Source organism: Arvicanthis niloticus, chromosome 20 (assembly GCF_011762505.2).
Source record: "Arvicanthis niloticus isolate mArvNil1 chromosome 20, mArvNil1.pat.X, whole genome shotgun sequence".
In the NCBI taxonomy this organism is placed as follows: Eukaryota; Metazoa; Chordata; class Mammalia; order Rodentia; family Muridae; genus Arvicanthis; species Arvicanthis niloticus.
The window spans coordinates 42,407,524-42,431,650 of NC_047677.1; the positions used below are offsets into that span (position 1 = coordinate 42,407,524).

The 24,127-nt window shown below is 50.3% G+C and overlaps 1 protein-coding gene across 1 annotated transcript in view; it reads left to right on the forward strand.

The window, feature by feature from the left end:
• Tspear (thrombospondin type laminin G domain and EAR repeats) overlaps positions 1 to 18,874 on the forward strand; it is a 149,991-nt gene extending 131,117 nt beyond the window's left edge. Inside the window, exons 3-12 of the mRNA XM_034523791.2 lie at positions 1,652 to 1,890; positions 3,097 to 3,187; positions 4,720 to 4,876; positions 5,923 to 6,054; positions 6,683 to 6,909; positions 8,339 to 8,525; positions 10,109 to 10,338; positions 15,241 to 15,428; positions 16,588 to 16,689; positions 18,445 to 18,874. Coding sequence (XP_034379682.1) covers positions 1,652 to 1,890; positions 3,097 to 3,187; positions 4,720 to 4,876; positions 5,923 to 6,054; positions 6,683 to 6,909; positions 8,339 to 8,525; positions 10,109 to 10,338; positions 15,241 to 15,428; positions 16,588 to 16,689; positions 18,445 to 18,598 — 1,707 coding nt within the window. The 3' untranslated portion in view covers positions 18,599 to 18,874. The remainder of the gene's footprint in view (positions 1 to 1,651; positions 1,891 to 3,096; positions 3,188 to 4,719; positions 4,877 to 5,922; positions 6,055 to 6,682; positions 6,910 to 8,338; positions 8,526 to 10,108; positions 10,339 to 15,240; positions 15,429 to 16,587; positions 16,690 to 18,444) is intronic.
• The last annotated feature ends 5,253 nt before the right edge of the window (positions 18,875 to 24,127 follow it).

Here is a 24,127-nt window from a genome sequence, read left to right on the forward strand (position 1 = left end):
CTATCCGCTTCCCCTCTTCATCCCTCGCTCCCTCTCAGCCTGCTGTGACTCCTGATACCTTGGGCGTCACTGGGAGGGTTCTGTTCCCTGTCACCTGCCAGCTTCTAAGCTACACACCATTACCTGGAAGTCACCAGGGAACAAACTCACCCTCTTACCATTGTGAGAACTTCAGGAGCAGAAAGGCCCCCTCTGTTCCCAAAGCGGACTGAACAAGAGAGTCAGTCAGTCCCACATTGTGACCTGTGGGGAGCCGACAGAAGGCGGCTATCATCCTTGCAGCCATCTTGAGCCATATACCCGGATAAGAGACTTGATTACAATAGCCTACAACAGCTGAGCACACTCCGATAACATCTTGCTTTAGATACCCAGGATCTTCCCTTGGGTGTGTGAGACTTAAAGGTGTGATTTAGAGCCAAGACTTAAGGGCGTGAATTAGAGACAAGACCTAAGAGCATGACTTAAGGGTGTGGCTTAAAGATGTGGCTTAGAAGTGAGACATATAAAAGGTGAGAGGCAGACAGAAGAAAGAGTAGGAATTAGGCATTGAGGAAGAAGAATTATTAAGTATTAGGCACTTGAGATTCGAGACAGGCAACTAGGATTAGACACTTGTACTTGGAAGAGCACTTAAGACTTGAGACTTGAGGCAGTAGGAACTAGAGACTTGGAACTTGGGACTTGGAGAGAAGAAGAGAGACTGAAGAATGAATGGGATTGAATTACATTCTGTCTGGTCTCCATTCTTCCAGTCTGTCCTCAATCTCTTGCTGAACCCCGACCCGTGGACGGGAGTAGCTTGGGGCAGTACGAGCCGGAACAATTTAGCCCCCAAGGCTTTTGGCAGTGCGGGTTCAAACACTGACAGAGCGGTCCGCGACATTTTGGCCCCCAAGCGTGGGGCAGCTCGGGCCACAACAGTGACCAAGGTGCAGACTGCCTATGTTAGGCTAAGAGCAGCTTGGTGAGATGTGTTAAATAAATAGCCCACAGTAGAAAGGACACTGTTGCCTTTGAGAGCACAGAACCTACCAGGCATGCTGCTTTGTTGACTGTCATAAAACACACATAGCATAGACTTTACTGTGTTTGTCTTTGCGAGTGTAGCTCGGCCAGCATGGAATTCATTCACATTCTTCCTAGCAAACCCCAGCTATGCTGTGAACTTCTGGCTGCTTGCTCCGCCCCAGCCCCAGCCCCTAGTACCCTGTTGTGTCTGTGTGGATCTGAGCCTCTGAGGAGCTGCGCAGAGTGACTCAGCCCTATCCTTCTGACCTGGTTTGTTTTACTCGGTGTGAGGTCCTCCAGACTCCTTCAAGATGGAGCAGGTCAGAACTTATTTGAAAGCATTTCGTTGCGCACGTAAGCTTCTTGTACTGAGGGGGCAGAGGATTGGTGTAAGGAAGTTCATGGAGTTCCCACCCAGAAGTGCTACTGGATAGGGCACCATTAGCTCCACCCACCCTCTGGTTAGCCCCACCCTCCTCCTCTCAGCCCCACCCCTTCTTCTAGCCCCACCCTTTCCCCACCCCCTTAGCTCCGCCCACCTTCCCATCTGTCTCACCCCATTGGCCTTGCCCGTCCTTCCTGGTCCTCCCCTCTTCCCTTTCCTTCAGCTCTGCTCCACCTCTGGCCCTGCTCTCCACAGAAGAATGAATACCTGCTCTCCCTGATGGCGGAGGAGAGGGACGAGCTACTGCTTGGTCTGAGATACTCACCCACACAGCTGCACTTCCTGTTTCTCAGCGAGGACCTGGCTGGTGCCTGGCAGACCCGTGTGTCCTTCCAGAGCCCTGGCCTCATGGACAGCCGGTGGCATACTCTGATCTTGGCTGTGTCCCAAGGATCCTTTTCCCTCACCATGGACTGTGGCCTCCCACTGGACATGTAGGTACCAGGGTTTGACCATGTTGTGTGTCATTTGTGAATTGGGTCCTGAGTAAGTCTCCCCCCTGCCCCTGCCCTGCCAAATCTTTTACCTGAGGCTGACTATGGAGAACGCCTTAGGTGCTAGCTCCAAAGGCAGGTCCCTGATAGAGCCTTGTGGAGACAGGCTTCTACTATCAAGTCTGGGGCCATGGAGCAGCTACATAGTTCTGTGAAATGGATCGGCCCAGTCGGGGGTCAGAAACGTACTTGGAGCAACTGTGGCCAAGGACGATCTGAAACCCTTGTGTTGAGAATATAGGCCAGCAGTATGGGTGTGGGTTGGGCTCTGGAACTAGGATACCTAGCACAGAGTGGAAGTAGGCTATGGGTGGGGGGCTGGCTCCCTGGTACCCCTGGCCAGGAGCATTGTAGATTGCAACAGACAGGGTGGGAGGAAGCAGGAGCTACCAGAGAGAGCAGTCAGTCATGACACACTGCCCCAAATGCAGAAGCTCTGGCCACATGTCCCCTCCGTTGGCCCACTCTGTCATGCCCTCCTCGGTGTGCTCAACCTGTATAGCAATCACAACCATTACTTTCCAGAGCCTTCTGGGTCTCCAGCAAGGTGCCTTCCTCCTACCAGGAGCCACTATCCTGCCCTTCTCCTGGGCTGTGTGAAAACACATGGGTCTTGGGCCCTGATAGAGGAAAAGGACCTTGAGGTTCCACAGGAAGTAGAAAAAGGGACCCATATGTGTATCTTCATCACGCATTCCTGCGGGAGCTCCTGTCCTGGGGTAATGTGCCCCAGCTCGTGTCCACTGGGGACTCTGAATATGCCATTACCTCCCAACTGGGTCTTAAGCCAAGTCAAGATGATGTTAGCTGGGTGAGACAGGTCCTGATGGGGGAAGCAGAGACCACAGATGGGGCGGGGAGCTGCAGGCATGCTCAGATGCAATAGGAAAGGTGATGGAGGTAGAAAGATGTAGAAAAAGGGGTTGTGGAAAGGAGACCCTGGGGCCACTAGATCTGGCGGAGCTGAGGAGTCCTCCCCTGCCTGAGGGAGGGCACTGCTCGGCATGCTCTGAACCTCCAATTGCTATGGAGCTTGTGGTCCCAGCTGCCCGGGATGCTCACATGTTTCCATGTGAGACCCATCCCAGACCTTCATAAACAAACGAGGTTCTTCTTTGACACTAGTACTGTCCACTTGTGTTTCAGAATGGCTGACGTTCCCTTCCCACCTGCCCTATCAGTAAGAGGAGCCCGGTTCTTCATTGGCAGCCGGAAGAGAACCAAAGGCCTATTCACAGTGAGTGTAGAGGGGCTGCCAGGAGCACCTCTCCCCCCGGGGTATTGGGGACAGCCTGTTACACGCTTTCCATGATAGGTTGCCATCTATGCTAAGGAAGAATCAGGAAGACAAAGGTGTCATGGAGTCTACCACAGGGCTCTCACACTGGCTGTCCTGTTTTCTAGCACGTTCTTTTCTAAAGTTCTTGGGTCCCTGCTCACATGTCCTCCTACCATGGAAGCCTGTCCCCAACACTCTGACAAACTGATGCCTGAACCCAGACTTCCCATCCATCCATTCATCCACATAGAGATTCATCCTCTATCCACCCATCCATCCATCTACTCATTCATTAATTCATTCACCCATTCACCCACCCATCCATCCACTCATTCATTAATTCATTCACCCATTCATCCACTCATCCATCCATTCACCCACCCATCTATCTACTCATCCATCCATTCACCTACCCATCTGTCTACTCATCCGTCCATTCACCCACCCATCCATTCACTCATCTATCCATTTACCTACCCATCCATCCATTCACCTACCCATTCATCTGCTCATCCACCCATTCACCCACCCATCCATCCACTCATCCATTAATTCATTCACCCATTCAACCACTCATCCATCCATTCACCTACCCATCTATCCACTTATCCATCTATTTATCCATCTATCTATCTACTCATCTATTCATCCATTCACCCACCCATCTATTCACTCATTCATCTTATCGGCTACCCACCCATCCACCAGTCCATCCACTCATACATCTACTCACACACACATCCACCTATCTATCCATCCATTCACTCACACTTCTACACCTGTGTTGTACTCACTGCTAGGATGGTATCTGGAATCTACACCATAGCTGGGATCTACAGTTCTCAGTGGTGTCCTTAGTAACCACTCTGTGGAAATGTACTTGTGTTATGCTTGAGTGGGCAAATGAACAGACAGGTAGATGGATAGATGCATGCGTGGATGGGTGCTTGCGTGCATGCACACACGCATGGGTGAATGGATGGATAAGTGGATAGATGCATGGGGTGATGACTGGGTGGGTGGTTAGGTGGATGGAGGGTGGGTAGGTGGATGGATGGTTGGGTGGTTAGGTGGATGGATGGATAGATGGATGAATAGGTGGATAGATTGATAGATTTTGAATGAATGGAAATTGGTAGCTAGGGAGATGGACAAGTGAGTAAGTGGATGGGTGCATGTATACATGAATGGATGGATAGATAGGTAGGCAGGTAGATAGATAGATAGACAGACAGACAGACAGACAGACAGACAGACAGACAGACAGATCAGTGGATGGATCAATGGTGGAATAGCTGGGTCAGGTGGAAGGAAATGTGGCCTGGTCACTCTAGTTTCATGTAGAAGTCCCTCCCTCACTAAGAGAGGTAAGCAGTTCACCCATTGTCGTCCCAGTAAACCCACAGTCAGACCCCTCTCACTCTGCAGGCTAGCCAGCAAGTCCCCAGCAACTACAGGTACCAGTGGTCCCTCCCTTTCTTTCTCTACAGGGTGTGATAAGGCAACTGGTTCTGCTGCCTGGCTCAGATGCCACCCCACAGCTGTGTCCCAGCAGGAACCCCAGGCTGGCTGAGCTGTCCATCCCCCAGGTGCTGAAGAGGCTCATAGAGATTCCTGACGATAACGAGGTGCTGAAATATCCCTACGGTTAGTAGGCGGGGCTTGCTTCTCACCCCGGCAACACCTGAGCACACGGACTCCTTTCTCAGCCTCTCCAGTGTGCACCTATCAGTGGCAGAAGGACAGTTGTCACAGTGGCCAGGAGGATACTCAGGGCCATCAGAAAAGCCAGAACCTCCAACCTGACCCTTGAAGAATTCTTCTTAGACAGCCTACAGGCAGACCAAACACCATTTTTGGCCCCCTGGGCAGCTGGAAGACATGCTTCACATCAAGAAGGCTCCTTCCTCTGGACCCCGTCTAGATATTGCTCATATCTCCCAGCCACTCCCTCCAGGTCATTCTAACCTCAGCCCAGCCCATGCCAAGACCTATCTGTTTCTTGCTAGCCCTTGCAGCCCACAGCATCTCCTGGATGTGCTTTTTCTGCCCCACATGTTCTCTGTTCTAGTGTTAAGTTGCAATGTTGAGCCATTAATAAAAATCACAGCCCCTGCCTTACAGACTCTGAGAAGCCCTCCACAGCTACACATATACCCCTTCTCTGGGCAAAGAGGATGAGGTGAGGGACAGCCAGGACCCCAAAACTTGTGGTTCTCACATCATAAATAAAGGAAGTCCCCATCTGTGTGTCCCCATCTGGGCATTTAGCTTTTTACTGTGTTACATGGCTGTCCGATGCTGATGGAGCTGTCCCTATAAAGCCAGGACATGAAACCAATGTTGGTACTAGAAGTGGTGAGATCAAAACATACCCAAGAATATTGTCCATGGCTTAGCACTTACTGCTGAGAAGAGAACTAACCCTAGGGTGGTGTGGGGCTGTTGAGGGTCCATGGGGTGACAGCAAAAGAACAGAGAGATGTGCCCTCCGGGCTAAAGTTTGGTGGATAGCCAGCCACACAAGAAACACCATGGTTGGGGCCACCCACCCTATCTCCAATGACCTGTACTCTCAGGGGCTTCCTTCAGCCACGTACAAGGTGGAGGACCACTGGGCTTAGACACCTTGCATAAACCCTTGTCTAAGGAGTCCTGGTATGCCAGACACTTTCACTTGATCTTCCCCATAGAAGCTGACATGAAAGTAACCCTGGGATCCCGGCCACCGTGCACCAAGGCAGAGGGCGCCCAGTTCTGGTTCGATGCTGCCCAGAAGGGGCTGTACCTGTGTGCTGGCAGCGAATGGGTCTCCGTGTTGGCAGGTGAGGCTGGACCGAGAATTCGGAGCCCATGGCATCCTAAGTGCGTAGAGCATCTGGCTGCATGCCCTCTGGGAAAAGGATATCCTGAAGGGCTGAAGTCCCATTCATCCGTCAGAGCCACTGAATGGAAAGTCACCTCAGTAGCAGGTGGCCACCAGAACAACCCAGACAAGCCGAGATGTTTTTCTCCCTAGAATAGGCTTGTCCAGCCCCAGAGATGTCCTCAGAACTCCAGGAGTGTTAAACCTGTGTGTTCAATCTAGAAATAGGCACATCTAGGCTGTGACATGAGCGACACGTGGCTGGCTTCTCTCAGCATCTCTTCCCTGATAGCTAGCTAATGTCTGGAAGAGGGTACAACACAGACACTCAGACCTTTCCTTTATCTTGTTTGAACCTGGGGCTACACAGACCCCAAAGCGCCCTCTAGTGGACAGGCACAGCCTCCCTTTAATGAGCCTTTCCCTCAAAGATAAAATGGGGCTCCAAAGAAAATCTTTACAAATCCCAAGGCCCTGGGCGTAGGCCTAGGAGCTAAGTCATGCAGGGCTCCTGAAATCGCTCCTAAGAGAACGCCCAGCTCCGTTCCTATGCACACCTGACTAGGTCCCCATCCTCCCATTCCAAGCCAAGACCAAGCTGGACTACGTTGAAGAACACCAGAGTCTGCACACCAACTCAGAGACACTGGGCATCGAGGTGTTCAGTATCCCCGGCGTGGGGCTCTTCGCAGCCGCAGCCAATCGGAAGGCTAGATCAGCCATCTATAAGTGGGCAGATGGGAAATTTGTCTCCTATCAGAACATCGCCACGTACCAGGCACAGTCATGGCGACATTTCACCATTGGGAAAAAGGCAAGTCTGTACAGGTGACTTCCCCTTCCTTGTTGATAGCCTCTGTGGGATCCACAGGCAGGAACGCCTGTGCATTCTGCAGGCCAGAGTATCTCTTGGGCTTCCAAGCCCTCACTAAGAGGGATGATGGCTCAAAGTTGCAGGTTGTAGTCTACAGGGGTGTGCCTATAAGGAGTCAGCTCAACTCCACACAGGGCAGAAGTGGCATCAGCTTAAAAGTCTGTCTAGTCCTGTGTAACTCACTACAAATCAAAACTGTTCAGACTGGAGGTGGGAAAGTGGCTTGGTTGGAAGAGTGTTTGCCCAGCATGCAGAGATCCCTGAGTTTGGTCCCCAGCATGGCATAAAGTGGTAATAATGGCTTATCTTCATTTTATAATCCTAGAATGCAGGAAATGGAGACAGGAGGATCAGACATTCAAAATCATCCCCCCAGCTACACAGAGAGTTTGAGGCCAGCCTGGGCTACATTAGACCATTTCAAAAAACCACTAACTGTTGGAGTAACGTCACTGGGTCAATCACAGTGCAGGGAGCATCTCACCTACTACACTGGCTACCCAGGATGTGAAAATGGATGTTAGTACCAGCTCTCCAGAGATCAAGGCCTGAGAGTTGGCCTTGGGTAGTAGTTCTCTCCCACCTGGGCTGGAGTGAGCAGAGGACCTGGACAGAGAGAGGGCATTCACACCAGGAGGGGCATTCACACCTGGAGAGGGCATTCACACCTGGAGAGAGCATTCACACCAGGAGAGAGCATTCACACCAGGAGAGAGCATTCACACCAGGAGGGGGCGGCATTCCTGCCTGGAGAGGGTATTCACACCAAGTGGAGGTATTCACACCACGGCAGGAGAAGGGAATTTTTTTTTTTCCAAACTCCCGCAGCCTGCATGGCAGGATGCTATCCTGAAGACAGCATTGTGTGGCTGTCTCCAAGGGCTCTAGCTCAGCAGAAGGCCCACCCCAGACACTAGGGATGAACCAGGTAAAACCTGCTACCACCCAGTAGGGCTACAGTATATCCAGTAATAGTGTTGCCAGTAGGTTTTTCCTAATGACATCTGAAATTTTTTTCATTTTCTTTGTAATTTAAAAGATAATAATTTTGCCTTCAAGAAATACCGGGAAACAGAAAAACAAGGGAAGGAGACATTTTCATCCCTGAATGAATGCATGCTGTCTTTCATTTGCATGCGGGCAATGTACACAGTGTCACATGGGAACCGAAAACCATGCTTTCTGTCCCTGGGAGAGCCACACAACCGTGCAACATTGAGCCCTGAGCATGTCCTAGCACCGGGACTCTGGTATTCCCTCAGCCTGTCCTGTACCCTTCCCTGTAGATCTGGGAGAGATGCCGAGGTTCAGACTCCTGCAGATTGGGCTCCAGGTCTGGTACCAACGTAAGATAATGCTTCTCTTTCAGATCTTCCTGGCTGTGGCTAACTTTGGGCCAAATGAAAGGGGTCAAGAGTTCTCAGTCATCTACAAATGGAGCCCCAGAAAGCTGAAATTCACCCTTTACCAGAGGATCGCCACCCACAGCGCCCGTGACTGGGAGGCCTTTGAGGTAGACGGAGAGCACTTCCTGGTGGTAGCCAACCACCGAGAAGGTAAGACAAGTGTGGCCTTTGACCTGAAAGGAAACCATTGCATTCTTTGTTAGCGAGGGTGAATTTTTCATCGTCTTTAAAAAAAAAAGATATTAAGTTGGGACTGGGAAATGGCTCTGTCTGTAAAGTGCTTGTCTTACAAACCTAAGAGCCTGCATTTGACAACTACCACCTACGAAAAATAGCTAAGCACAGTGTCACGCCTTTATAATCTCAGCACCAGGGTAGAGGATCCCCAGGAGTCACCACAGCCAGAGTAACCTGATTGGTGACCCCCAGGCCATTGAAAGACCTTACCTCAGAAAGACAAGATGGACAGTGTCCCTGAGGAATAACACTGGAGATTGGCCTGTAGCCTCCACATGGACATGCCACATGTACATATGCACCCCTCAACACATACACACATGTGCACACACACACAAACACTAAGTCATGCTTGACCTATTTCCTGCAGCTTACCCCTGAAATACGTGGTCAGAGGTAAGCCACATGAACCCCATCACAGCTGTGGATCACCTAGGTTAGAAAAACAGGGAAGCCTCGTGGTTCCGGCCCACCAGAGATGCCACTGAGCTCTGGTGTGGACTGTCTCCAGCCACTTGCCTCCTAACTGTGAGGAGGAGCCAGGTCAACACAGCTAGCCGGCAGCATAGTGACCATAAACAGGGGCAGTCGAAGCAGCATCCACATCAGTGGGTATGTGGCCCTAGAGGGAGCCAGTTAGGAGGCCTCCATTGCTGCTTCCTTGAGAGCAGTCTGCGTGGTGAAGCCTCAGCCATTGCCCTCAAGGAAGGCCAAGGCCCCAACAACAGGGTACCCCAAAGGCTGAGTGCTCCTGCAGAGCAGGCATTGGAGAGGAGGGCCATAAGGGAAGACCTTCCAGAAAGGGCCATGGGAAAGCAGCACCAGAGGGTCTCCTCTAGGAAACCCCATGAAGGGAGGATCACAGGGGAGGACCTCCAGGGAGCACCACAAGAGGGGTGTCCAGGGAGCACCATAGAAGACGCATCCAAGAAATATCATGAGGGAGGACCTCTCCAAAGGGCACCATGGGGGGAGGGGAGGACTTCCATAGAGCATTATGAGAGAGAGATATCTGGGGAGCACTATTCACGGAAGACTTCCAGGGAGCATCATGGAGGAGATGTTCCAAACAAAGAGAGGGTAGTATGAGCAAGTCTAACCTGCTTCCCTGAGAGTAGGCAGCCTGCATGGTGAAGCCTCAGCCATTGCACTCAGGGAAGACCAAGGCCTCAACAACGGGGTACCCCAAGACTGAGTGCTCCTGCAGAGCAGGCATTGGAGAGGAGGACCTATTAGGGCAGGAGAGGGCCAAGGTGGTGAGGCTGGAGATGCACAGGACTCAGATCAGGGAAGGTCCCGATGGCCTGCAGGCCTTTTTTAAAATTTTGCGCGGGCAGGCTCAGAGGCTGGAGGTCTGAGGGGTGCAGTCAGGGAGGGACTTGGGTATACAGGGAACATGCATAGTAGCTGTCTGTGCCCTGGCCAAGCTGTGTCCTGCAAGCAGCCGTGGACCCCAGGGAATGGCTCCCCTCCCCCAGCACTGACCTTGGTTCCAGGGGACAACCACAACATCGACAGCGTGGTCTACAGGTGGAACCCCAGCAGCCAGCTCTTTGAAGCCAATCAGTCCATTGCCACGTCTGGTGCCTACGACTGGGAGTTCTTCACCGTGGGGCCTTACTCCTTCCTGGTGGTGGCCAACACCTTCAATGGCACCTCCACCCAGGTGCATTCCCACCTGTACATATGGCTTGTTGGCGCCTTCCAACTCTTCCAGTCATTCCTGGTAAGGAGCCTGGGTTCTCAAGTGCACAGGGCCATGGACCCCATGTACAGTGTGTGCCTGCTGCATGGGATGACCAAGGGGCAGGGCTCTGTGATAGTGTGGCTCTGACCCAGTACCCAAGTGCCTGTCCCTTCTGAGTGCTACAAAGCCTGGTGTCTTCCCAGGTGGTCTGAGTCCTCACCTCTTCTATGGCTTCATGTGCTTTTGAGGAAAGCCTGGGTGTGTTGAGTCTGGGTTACTAAGAAGGGTGCTCACAGCTGGCCTCCCCATGGGCCACAACCCCCCCCCCCCCCGTTCTGATCAGTCAGTGTCTGCGGCTCTCTAGGTCTACAGGATGTAACAAGGCATCTTGCACTAACCAGGGTCAGAGGGGATCAGGTTGAGGCTTGAAACCCTCGAGGGTGTGCCTAAGGAATGCACTTCAAAGAGTCTCTTACTGCACCACTCCACTGTCCCTGCCCCCACCCTTGGGAGCCGGTCTCTGCTCACCTGGCCCGAGGCTATAAGACTCTCGATGCCTGGAGTCTCCCTTTGAACCACTGTGCATTTACCCATGGTGCCCTGGGAGTGCCTTCCCTATGGATGGGAGCGTGTGGCAAAGAACCCTCCAGAAAGGCCCGCCCCGCAGAGGTAGGTGTGTGTCCCCACAGCTTGCAGGTGTGTTCAGGATATGCAGTTTTAGTTTGCTTCAAAGCTCATATTCCGTGACATTGCAAAAGGCAGACGGTGAGCGGATTAATGCGTCTCCAGGACGAAAAGGATTTAAACTAAGGAAGAGAGACTTTGGCAAAGCATGAAAGTGGACTTCTGTGGGATCTGAGGAGTTAGCGGGGTGGGGCGGGGTGGGGGGAGCTGCTCCTAAGGGCAGCCTGCAGTTCCAGTGGGGCCGAGCCAATCCCGCCTCTCTGTGTCTTCTCGGGTGATTCCAGTGGCTAGTGGCTTGCAGCTGCATCTGCCTCTGCACCCTGCCCTCTGCTGCTCTGTTCTAGCTGTGTCCCTTCCTCCTCCTTCAGCAGAGTCACTCTTGGGCCCGCCCTCCTCTGGAGCAGGGAACCCCACCTCCTAAGGCTCAGGGTTCTGCTTTGACTCTGTGCTAAATTCTAGGGGCTGCTGCCCTCTGGCTGTGCCTGCGCCCTCCACTTAGGTCACTGCTGGGAGCTCCGCTAAGTCTCAGCAAAGCTATTGTAATTCGGTGCAGCGCACGGATAGACTGTGAGTCATAAAACTGTGTTGTGCCACATGCTAAATACTCAGACGACTTGCCAGCAGGGGTGGAGGACCAGCCAGTGACTAGTCCGCTGTGAGCCAGCCACCTGGCCAGCCAAGGGTTCAGAGATTGAGTCAGCTGGGTCCCTGCAGGTCTCCACCAGTCCCTGTCAGACACTACCAAGGAACTGTGGACAAACTGAATCTTAGATTTAAAAAAAAAATTAATAATAATAATAATAAATAATGTTTTTGTAGGATTATATCCTAACTGTTGTGTGGGGTACAGGGAGAATAGAATATTGCTTCTCAAGTACTTGATATTTAGGTGGAGTGGGTGGGTGGGGTACCCACATTTTCTAAGTCAGCACCCTGGCCCTGGCACACTGGGCTCAAAGAGAGGACAGGAACTTGAGCTGCCTCATTGAGCCCCACCTGCCTGGGCACACAGCAGGCTTTGTAACTCTCCTAGAAACACAGCACGTTCTCCAAGAGGTGACTGAAGCCTCTGTCTCAGCACCTGCCCAGTGGAGTGAGCCTCACACACCCCATGAGGACCCCTGACATACATTAGCTCCTGCCCTTTCCGTGCCCCAAAGGTGTCTCTGTTTCCCCAGGCCCCTCCCGAATGGCTTCCTCCTGCCCTGCTCCCCACATGCCCCGGGTGTCCTGCTAGTTTTACCTCCTGGAGACCCTTTCCTCTCTTCTCCCCTTTCCCTACACATCAGTCACTCTTCTGTATGCCCGAAGTCCTGGGCAGCCCCTAAGTGAGGCTCCACCCCATCTCTGGGCTTCTGAGTGGCAGGAAAGACACTTAGCTGCTCCCTGAGGCTGGCCTGGCCCCAGCAGGAAGTTGACACCTCTTACACAGATCCAGGAGAGTGTGCTCTTAGGCCTCTATCTACCCTGGAGTGGCACAGAGCAGTCTGGTAGTGACCAGGGCTTCTTATGCAAATCCCTTCAGGCTCCATTAGCCCAGGTGAACAGACTGCAAGCAACTCTGAGGAAGATGCATACTGTGTGGGTGTGTATATGCATTCCCACAGACACCTGCCTGTACATATGTGTGCGCATGTTCAGACACGCGCTTGCAGTCGAGTGTGCATCCGACAAGTAATGCGGATACAGCTATACACACACGTTTATACATATGTGTGCATATGTTCACACGTGTCCACTGACGTTGTAAATATGTGTCACACACGCATGTGGACATGTTCCTGTGTACATGCACACGCAGATTCATGTGCATATGCATGTACACATGTGCTGTGGGTATGAGAGTGCACCGGTGTGTATGCCTGCAGGTAGGTAACGGCCGGGGATTATTTTCTCAGCACTTACTTGACAAGAAGCAATGACATGTCAGGGCACTGCCTGTGCCATACCCTTCTTAGGTGGGGGTCTGGCAATCTGAAGGTTCTGCAGGTCAACTGGGATGGACCTGGACTAGTCCCAGCAGCCCTGTGAGGAGAAGATAGGCTGATCCAGAAAGTCTCCGCCCTGCCCCCAGACTCCTGGACCTCTTGTCTTCCAGAGTCTCACTCCTCTGATGACTCTTCTCATGCCTCTCAGGCTTTCTCAAGTTCGTTCTGGATCATTCTTCCAGCAGCCTCCTCTTTGGATCCCCAGCTGGTTCCTACCCCGCTCCCTGGGTGGCTGAGCTCAGCGGCTATTGGCGCCCTCTGTTGTTCATGGAGAGAATGCTGTAACATTCCGCCGGCCAGCCAGCGCCAGACCACGGATCGCGGGGGAACAGGGGCTCTTGGGTAGTGCGCAGAGGAGTTAACTGATCTATCCTGAGGGCAGGTTAAAAAACCTCCAGAGGAGGGCTGTCCAGATGATTCAGTGGGTAAAGTGCTTACCTACCATTTAGTCCCTAGAACCCTCGTAAACAAGATAGCAGTGAGCCGGGCGGTGGTAGCGCACGCCTTTAATCCCAGCACTGGGAGGCAGAGGCAGGTGGTTCTCTGAGTTCGAGGCCAGCCTGGTCTACAGAGTGAGTTCCAGGACATCCAGGACTACACAGAAAAATCATGCCTTGAACAACAACAACAACAAAAAAAAAAAAAACCAAAAAAACCCCCAAAAAACAAAAATAACAACAACAAAAAACTAACAAAAGTTAGGTGTGCAGTAAGTAAACACATGCTTGTAATCTTAAATTCTAGAGAGACAGAGATGAGTGATCCCTGGGGCTCACTGACAGCTTAATCAATGAACCCCAGGTCCTACAGAGTAGACCCTGTCTCAAAAAATAACAAAGTAAGTGGTTACTGGGTAATAATACTTAAGGTTGACCTCTGGCCTCCACGTACATGTGCTTACCTATGTATGTATACCTGCACATATGAACACACACATGGAAATTCCAGAGCCATCTCCCACACTGGATGTGCAAGACGTCTTTCAAGCAGGAGGCGCCCTGGCATCAGCTGAAGCAAAGGCGTGCAACTGACCTGTCTATAATCTATAGCATGGGTCACTCTGTCTCCAGCTAGGACAACCTGGGTCAACCCCAGGATAGCCTGCCTTGTTCAGAGAAGCAGCCTGCTGGAGAGCTATGGGTTCCTACTGGTTCCTACTGGCTGTGTGGCTTGAACATCCCAGTCCTGGATTCAGGTCCCCATTGTTGAATGACAATCCCAACAGATGCTGGCCCAATAGGGGAATCCAGCAGGAGTCAACTGTACCCAAATGCGGGATTCAACTCTGTCCCCATAGGGCTTATGTTGCTGGATAGTAGACATGGTGATTACTTACAGCAGTTGCATGTACTGTTTTCTCCCTCTGAGGAGAGTCGAGTTTCTAACAATTAGCCGTTGGACCCATTGGCCTCCAGAAGTTAGGTTCTAGCCTTTGCTTTGCTGTGTCTAAGTTCTGCTTTTAGTTCCAACCCTTAGTTCTGTGCCCTAGGCCTTCCTTGCTCCTGGGAAGCCTTTCTGTTGAGGCCCTGAGACCCCACCATGGCAGCCTTAGCCCTCTGATGGACTGTGGCTCCTGATCCTAGCTCCTCCTCTTGCCATAGGCTCCGCCTCCTGATTGACTGCATTCCAGAGCTCCACCCGTCACCACCACAAGGAGGCTCCCTCCACTCCCGCGGCTCCTCTCTTTGTGTAGGTCAGGGCCAGGGCCAGGGCCAAAGATACAGACTTGAGCAGGAGCTAAGACTGTAGAGCCCCTGGCTGTGGCTTGGGTTCCAGAACATGGGTAGAGCACGGTCCTCGGCCTTAGATCCCCATACGGGCTAGCACCGTCCTCCCCATGCCCTGGCCTCCTGTCCTGCTGTCTTCATAGGCAGTCACACATCTACTAGGGCTTTTCTGGTGACATTCCCTCTTGCTCAGAGCCTCCTCCTAGACCAGGATTGTGAATGTCTCTAGCCCACTCCTTCCATGTATACCACCATCGGTGCATTTCCTTTGTGTAGGCCCCTCATACAAAAGGATCTGCACGGGTCTGTGGTAAGGAAGGGCTCCGTTTTCCCCACCACCTCACACCTCATGGGGCTGTGTGACCTCTGGAGCAAGCAGGCAGAGGAACTCTGCTTTGGAGTCTTGGTAAAAGAATGGCAGCCAGGTGGCCTCAGTGGAAGAGCTGGCTTTAGGTCACCGGGCACGGTGGTGATGCTATTGGTGGCATGGCAGCGGGAGCCATCCTCACCGGGCCTCCTCCGCTGTTCTTCATTCACTCCAGACGTTCGGCGCTGCAGACTGGGAGGTCTTCCACATTGGCGAGAGGATCTTCCTCGCCGTGGCAAACAGTCACAGCTACGATGTGCAGATGCAGGCACAAAATGACACCTACGTCCTCAGTTCCGTCATCTACGAGCTGAATGTCACGGCTCAGACCTTTGTCAAGTTCCAGGATATCCCCACCTGCAGGTACCAACCAGGTTGTAAGGGCAGAGTGAGTCTACGGGTGGGCGGCACAGGAAAGGCCTCTCAGGGCCATCCCCAACTTCCTCCCAGGACACGTGGCCAGAGCAGGTAGCCATGATAATGAGGACCATCCCCATGGCTGGCTCTATATCTGTGGCTGCTTTCTTACAAGAAAAGATGTGAGTTCACCAAGAGAAGGCCCAACACCTCCGCAAGGAGAAATGGTTTGTCTGTCATGACACAGGGGTGAGCATCAGGTTGATCCAGGGGCTCAAGCAGGTGTCCCCTCCCACCGTCCCCTACTAGATCCTGACCCATCTGCTCTGCAGGGCCGCCACATCAGCACTGAGAAGGCAGAGCTGTCCCCATTCACATGGAGTTCCTCTGGGAGGACTCTCACTACCTCCAAGTAAGCCTCAGCTGCAGATACACTGTCCCTACAGCCAAGTCACAGGGCTGAGCTTCAGGCTAGGCCCAGTGTGGTGACCTACCCAGAATGCAGCAGGCATTCCCACAGGGTTCTTGGAATTCAGTTTCCAGGTCCTACACGGGGGTTAGATCTCAACTCTCTGTAACTCCTGCTCCAGGTAGAATCTGATGCCTCTACTGACCACTGTAGGAATTGCCCTTACGAAAACACTGGCACACGCACACATGGACACTTAAAAATGAAGATAAACCTTTTTGTTATTTTGTCTTTTTTTCTGCCCCCGAAGCTGAGGACCAAACCCAGGGCTTTGTGCTTGCAAAGCAAGCGCTCTACCACTGAGCTAAATCCCCAACCCCTTAAAAAAAAATTTTTTTTTTGCTTTGTTCCATTCTTCAGTTTTGTTTTTAAATGTACATTGGTGTTTTGCCTGCACGTATGCTGTGTGAAGATGCCAGATCCCCTGGAACTAGACAGTTGTGTGCTGCCACATGGGTGCCGGGAATTGAACCCAGGTCCTCAGGGAGAGTAGACAGTGCTCTTTACCGCTGAGCCACCCCCCCCCCCCAGCTCCAAGATAAATCTTAAAAACAAAAGGAAGGGAGACGTTGCATAGCTGGAGAGCCAGCTATGAGATGTAACTCAGGAGACAAGACCTGCCCAGCGTCCAACATGGGCCCGGGCGGCAGCTCTGCCAAGGTATTAATGTCTTCACCCCGCCCCCTGTCTCCTCAGTGCGCTGGACTGGGAGTTCTTCTCTGTGGGAGAAGACCACTTCCTGGTGGTTGCAAACTCCTTTGACGGAAATACCTTCTCAGTGAACAGTATTATTTACAGGTAAGGCCAGGGTATCCTAACACCTCAGGTTCATAGTGTGGGGGCGGGAGGGGGGGGACTTCCATTCTGTCACAGGTGACCCCTGGCTCAGAACAAGTCAAGACCATCAGCCTAAGGGTGCGTTTTCCTAGGTCTGGCCAGGGCAGGGAATCTGATACCAGGCTGTATCTGCTAAATTCTGAGGGCCTCACTCCTCTCAGGGCCCTCGCCACCCTGGCTGTCTCTGCCATAAAGGTAGTGGCACCCTTACCTGCCAAGGCTTCTGTGGCATAGTTAGTTGCCAAACCAGCTTGAAGTTCCAGAGCTATCTCAGTCAGCAGCAGTGGCAGCCAAGAGTTCTGCTTGTGGCTTTAAATGTCACAGCTGAGGAGATTTTGAGAGGCTCGTGATTTCCTTAGGCGTTCATAGCACTTGGGGTGGGAGACGTTGATCTGCAGGTGTAATGTTGGACACCAGACAAGGAGAGATTTCTTCTGAGCTGAGCCATGGAGGACTTTCCCTATCCCAGATTCCAATCGCTGAATCTGGAGTTTTTTACATCCTTCCAGATTCCAACTGGAGCTCAGACTCCGGTTTCTGAGAGGAAATGAAGTTTGTGACATCTTGTAATCTATAACTTTATAAGGATATGGTGCAGCTTCCCTCTGTATCTGGCACCAGGATAGTTTCTGGAACCTCTTTGTGAGCCCCCTCTCCCTCATGCATACCTGCTTCTTCAGGACTCCATTCTCCTGAAATGCTTCTGTCACCCATAGTTTATTAGAAAGTTATGACTTTGCTTAGACTTTCAGATTCATTGCTGTAGTCTTTGGAACATGACAAAGAAAATTCTAATGGGTTTGTTAAAGGAGAGATGGCTTGGTGGTTAAGAGCACTAGCTGCTCTTTCAGAAGACCCCTGATTCGGTTCTCGGCACACACATGGTGACTCACAACCATCCATAACTCCAATTCCTGCACACAATCTGGAAAGGTCACAGGACTATTCAAAAATCACAGGACACACGCCACACACACATACAAGCAAAACACTCATACACATAAAATAAAAAAAATACATTTAAAAGAAAAAATGAATTTATGTTGAAGAATAATGGTGGCCAAGAAACTTTGAAAAGACTTAGATTTCTCAGTAAAGTGCTTACTGAAAAGGGCCCGAGTTCAATCCCCAGCATCCCCACAAAAGCCAGCCCGTGTGTGTAATCCCAGCACAGGGGCAATGGAGATAAACCCATAAACCCATCTCTGGACCTCTTTGTTCAGCTGGCCCAGCCAATTCAGTGAGCTGTGACAGAGCCTGCCCTCACCTGCTGGGTTTGAGGATCGGCACCTTTTGACAAAATAATGTTGGAAAATATTAACATTGGAGCCACTGCAGCCCTTTGACCTAGGAGTCAGCCACTGGGGACCCCGTCCTGTGACCATGGAGCCAACTATGGGGAACATGTCCTTTTGCAAGGCAACCTATGGGAACCCGCTGGCCTTGGATTGGGAGCAGAGACGGTAGCTGTCAAGGCTGGTGGCAGAGGACACTGTGCTTGGAGTGAGCTGGTTCTGAGGGCTGAGACAAGAGCAGCCAGGCCTCCTGAGTTCACTCTCCCAAATACTTAGGGTGCCTGCAACAGGGTCCTGGCTAGATGTGAGGGTGCTTCTAGATCTGGGATGGGGGCAGTTTCTCTCCTGGGCCTCAGTTTCCCACTTGACGCTGGGAGCACCAGTGCCCAGGAGGGGACCAGGCTGATTATCTCTCCCACAGGTGGCAAGGCTATGAGGGCTTCGTGGCCGTACACAAACTCCCCACCTTCGGCTGTCGGGACTGGGAGGCCTTTAACACCACTGCTGGCTCATACCTCATCTATTCCAGCGCCAAAGAGCCCCTCTCCAGGGTCCTGAAGCTGAGGACTGGCTGAAGTCACCCTGGACCCTGCTGCCTCCTACCTCCCCCAAACTCCACCAGCTAGGCATGTGCAGCAGGCCGGATCCACCCAGCCTTCTCTGGTCCTGGGGCAGGTGGAGATGCCTGGACACCTCTCTGCATTCCTCTAAGCTGGCTCTTCTCTGTCCCCCCAGCTGGGGGCTATACCAGAACCACAGTCCTGGTGACTGGTGGCCATAGTTCAGGTGGCCCTGGGGTCCTTCAGGCTGAGGCCCAGGGCTGCCACCCCATCTTGGTGCTCCCAGCCTGTTTCTGCAGGAATTCTGTCTTAAAGGGACAGTTGCTATCACATTTTACCTCAAATACATTGGCCCTAGCAGTCTCTAGGGCTCCGGTTCTCCCAGCTACGCCTGCTGTGCCGCCCTGATGCACATGTCATAACAGACACCTATTTATTGTATTTTATCTATATGAAAATATATTTATATTGCTCTTTTAAAAAACATGCATGGCAGTTTTTTTCTTTTAGGGGCTCAGTAGTAGACACATGTGAGAAACATATCCCTTTTAATAGGGATATTCTTCCTCTGATGTCAGCAGTGGACACATGTGAGAAAAGCATCCTTCTGTAGGGGGGATTCTTCTCCTGATGTCAGTTTATTCTTAAAAGCACAAGCGGCAAAGTTAGATCAGAAATCCCAAGGTCCAATGTAGTGTGCCCCTTCCCTTCCTCAGGAGCCCCATCATGGGGACACAGATGGCTTCTCTAGATGCACTCCAATCCCAACAGTGCAGTGAGCGAAATACATATACACAGACCCAAGTTCTTCCAGAAACGGTCAGCTTGCTCCTTCCCATGGCCAGGCCAAGCGTGGCCTGGGAGTGCTTCTTTGGATAGTTCCAGAAGTGGCCTAGATGCATGTCAATCCTTGAAGGACAGCACAGAGGGCAGGGATCCTGAGCAGCGCCCAGGGGAAGCAGGAAGGAAAAAGGCCTTGAGGGACATCCCTGTAGGAGATGCAAGGGCACAGGCCTTCCACTTAAGGTCCTGGAGTCCAGCAACCATTGGCAGACGGGGAGGGGTGGGTTGTACAGAGGAGCCCAGCCAGCCTGTTTCCAGACCTTTCCCCAGCTGCCAGAGTTGGAACCAGGAGGCATGGCCAGGACCAAGGCTGCTGTGGGCACACTCAGGGGCCTTGCCAGGTTTAATGGCACTTTTAAGTGCCAGGAGGACTTTGAGCAAGGGGACAGACCATCTGTTTTATATGTTAGGTGTCAGCATCTGCATGGTCACCAGACTATCACTCAATATTACTGTGAAGCTGGTCTCCAGAGTATCGCTCAATATTACTGTGAAGCTGAGACTCTCTCTTGCACACACACAGGCAGTTCACAGAGGCCAACGAAAGAGAACAGTACAGAAAGATAGAGCGGTCACACACCCCAGGTAGCTTTTTTGTTGTTGTTGTTTGGGGTTTATTTTAATTTTTGTAACACAGTCTCATATGGCCCCTGCTGGCCTAAGATTTGCTATGTAGCTCAAACTTGAGCTCCTGATCCTCCTGCCTCAGCCTCCTAAGTGCTATATTTTATTTTATCTTTTTTTTTTTTTTTTTTAAAGAGAAAGTGCAAGTCTTTATTCCAAGGTGAGAGCATGGCGGCTCATGTGTGCGATCCCAGTACTTCTGGGGCTGAGGTCGGAAGAGCATCATGAATTTGAGACAAGACTTGTCTATCATAGTTCCAGTCTGGTCTGGGATGTGGTAAGCCACTGTCTCAAAAGAATAAAAGCAGAACCAGACAAACACAATTGGTGAACGAGAGTAACAGCAAGTTGGAATGAGAGTGTGTTTAGGGCAAGAGATCTGGTATTAGTTATGGGCTTCTACAATTAGCAACTGCCACAGTTCAAAACATTATGTTCAGAGAGAAAAGTGGCCTTGAATTACCAACTAAACAGTTTCACTGGAGCGCTTGAGTGGGCTGCCTCTTTACTGCAGTGCATAAATAAGTATTGCCTTTATATTAGAAGGAAAGAAAGAAAGGAAAGGAAAGGAAGGAAGGAAGGAAGGAAGGAAGGAAGGAAGGAAGGAAGGAAGGGGATGAAGGGACCAGTTTTTGTTTAGAGGGGACATAAGAGGAAGTTAAAGATATAGGATACATTTGAAAAAGGATAAAATTGAAAATACTTTGCTTTCAATTAATAGATTACGAATTATGCAAAAATAAAAGAACACCCAAACCAATGTTTTCTATGTCAATGTGGAATAGAAAACCTACTGGTACCAGAACTAAAAGTAATTAAAGATTTCATGTAGTTTATAGCTGGTGCTACAGGACTGCTCCCTGGTGCCTGGGTCTCCATCCCAGCTCTGCAGTTTCCTTGCTACAGAAGCTTTTGCAGGTAAGTTATCTATTAACTGGAGTCCTAACTTACTGCTAAGAAGAATGAAGTGAAGAGGAGAGGGGAGTGACAGGCCTAAAAGGGCTGGTAAAGAGTAGCATGTTCTGCCATGTCAGCTACAGACAAGCATTAGACACTTCCTGAGAGCACGGGACCACCAGGAGCTGTGAACGTGTACTCAGTCTCATGTACTACCAGGGGCTTGCCTCAAACAGCTACATAGCTAAAGATAACCTTGAACTCCTGATACATATCATTACGGAGAATGTAATGCTAAATTTCTTTCTTTCTACTTGATGTATTTAGGAAATTTAACTCTCTCCTGCACATATACTGTTCATAACAAACTTCATTCAGATTCTCAACAGATTTCATCCTGCTGGTCATGATGGTACATGATCATCTCTGGATGTAGGGGTGTGAGGATCAGGAACTGAAGACTACCCGTGACTACATAGTGTGTCTGAGGGACTGGAAAGATCGCTGGGTAGGTAAAGAGAGTGTGCTGCAACTCTAGAGGACCAGAATTAGGTTCCACGCATCCATTTTGGGCAGTTCACAGCTGCCCATAGCTCCAGGGGACCTGATACCCTCTGTTAGTCTCCATGGGCACCTTACACATATGACATTCACATAAACAAAAGCACACATAGACACACATAAAGTAAAAGATAAATTTTTAGTGATTAGGAGAAATCCCTGGGTTGTACGAGATCTCATTTTCAAAAAGAGAGAAGGAAAGAAATAAAGAACGGATTAGGAATTAAAAGATTTTGAATTCATGCTCTCACTTGGGTTTGTCTATTTTAAAATTTGTGAGTTTGGTTTTTTGTTTGGGGGGGGTTGTTTTGTTTTGTTTTGTTTTGTTTTGTTTTTTCCAGGGCTGTCCTGGAACTCACTCTGTAGACCAGGCTGGCCTCAAACTCAGAAATCCACCTGCCTCTGCCTCCTAAGTGCTGGGATTAAAGGCGTGTGCACCACTGCCCTACGAGATATTTTTTTAATTTATTTTTATTGTATATTTTCTTTGTAAGATTTCTAAAATGATTTATTTTGTATATATGAGTCCTTTGCTTACATATATGCATGGGTCCCACACGTGTGCCTGGTGCCTGCAGAGCTCAGAAACAGATGTTAGATTCCCTGGGACTGGAGTTACAGACAGTTGAGAGCTTCCATGTGGGTGCTAGGAATTCAACATGGGTCCTCTAGAAGAACAAACAGTGCTTTTGACAGCTGAGCCATCTCTCCAGGACCTTTAGTTGATTTTAAAAGGATGTTAAGCCTCACTCTGTTTTCTGTTCAGATCCCTGTACTTTTTCTATTAGTCATGCTGATCATGATTGTCAAGAAGCAAACCTAAGGGCGTCGTATAGAGAGTGGTGAAAGTCCACCTCCACAAAAGAATTTCTCTTTCCTTGCCAACCCTTCCCTGTCTCATCTCCAGAACCCGTCTCCTCAGATCTTCCCACAGTATTCCCAGAATTGTGCTCTACCAGCCTTGCAGGGAATTGCAAAGTTATTTCCCCTAAAGGCTCAATCCCACCACGCATCCATCCACTGGAAGGCCACTATGTGTCCTACTCTTGTGATTTGCTAGAACTATTTGCTACCATCTTATCCTGTTAAGCCATATTTGGGAGCACCTCATATACTTGTTCCTGTTGAGGATGGACTTCAGTAATCTCTATGAATATCAAAGTCCCCAGGTGATCAATTCTTTGGGGGGCAGGTCATCTTGAGGATGAGACTGAGACCTGGGATAGAAGAGGCACCCAAGAATCAATAGGAGTGACCTTAACTGTGACTCAAGCATTGGGATTATGGAACCTGAAGAGGCCACCTCTTTTAACTAAGCAGGAGCCCCAGTGGACCTATAGTCACACCAACATATCCACAAAACTTTTGACCAAAAATTTATGTCTACCAGAAATGCATGGATGAGGATGGAGCAGAGATACTAAGGCAATGGCAAACTAATAATTGCCCCAACTAAACACCCATCCCGTGGGCAACCACCAATCCCTGAAACTATTAATGATACTATGTTAGGCTTGCAGACAGAAGCATGTTATCCTCTAGGAGGCTCTACCCAGCAGCTGACTCAGACAGACACAGACACCCACAACCAAACATTGAATGGAGCTTGAGGAATCTTCTGGAAGAGTAGGAAAAAGAATTGGGGGCCCCAAAGTGGATAAGAACTCCAAAGGAAGGCCAACAAAACCAACTAACTTGATTTTGAGGCTCTCAGATGCTGAACTACCCACCAAGCAGCATACACAGGCTGGACCTGGGACACCCACACAGATGTAGCAGAGTGCAGCTCGGACATCAGGATAGATTCCACGGTGTTTCCTGCAAGCTATATCAGTGATATCATCCTAGATTCAGAGGGCAGAAGAGATCATGCACATAAACCTGTTCTCCAGTGGCAAGTGGATCATTGACATCAAGAGCAAATCTGGTGTCAAAAAGGATATTTTACTTAATATGGTCTACATTCAGAGCTACATGCATTTATCAGGGAAACCATCAGAGTTACTTGCAGTAGGCAAGGTCCCAGTAATATCTATAAACACCATCTTGTTAGCTAGTGACAGCAGGCAGTATTGATTATATGTATGTATATATGTATATTTTATATTTATATATTTATATATATATTTATATCTATCTATCTTTATCTCTATCTCTATATCTATGTATATAGCTTCTGGTTGCAAGTAGGATCACACACATCTCTCAGGTGGCACTCAGACCACTTAACATGAAGTAGGCATCAGTATTGTCCATGAACTTCACGATAGACTCTTCTGGCAATAGGGCTCACAGACATCACCACACTCTTGAAAGTAAACACTGAATAGGTATATCAACATGGTTATCAGCAGGGTTAAGTGACATCAAGATATTTTTCTTTGCAATTGAGATTGATGATCTGATCAATATGGTCCAAGGTGGCAGCTGGACTCCGTAATATACTGGTGGCTAGTGGCAGCAATCATCTGGGATAAACTGTGTGTTTGCTACCAGGAGGTGTTATTGACATGTACACAGTTTCAGGGGACACATCAGACCATGCACAGAAATGTCTACTCTAGTGATAGTATAGACCTTTGACATCAAATTGGTTACAGCCAGCAGCATACATCACAT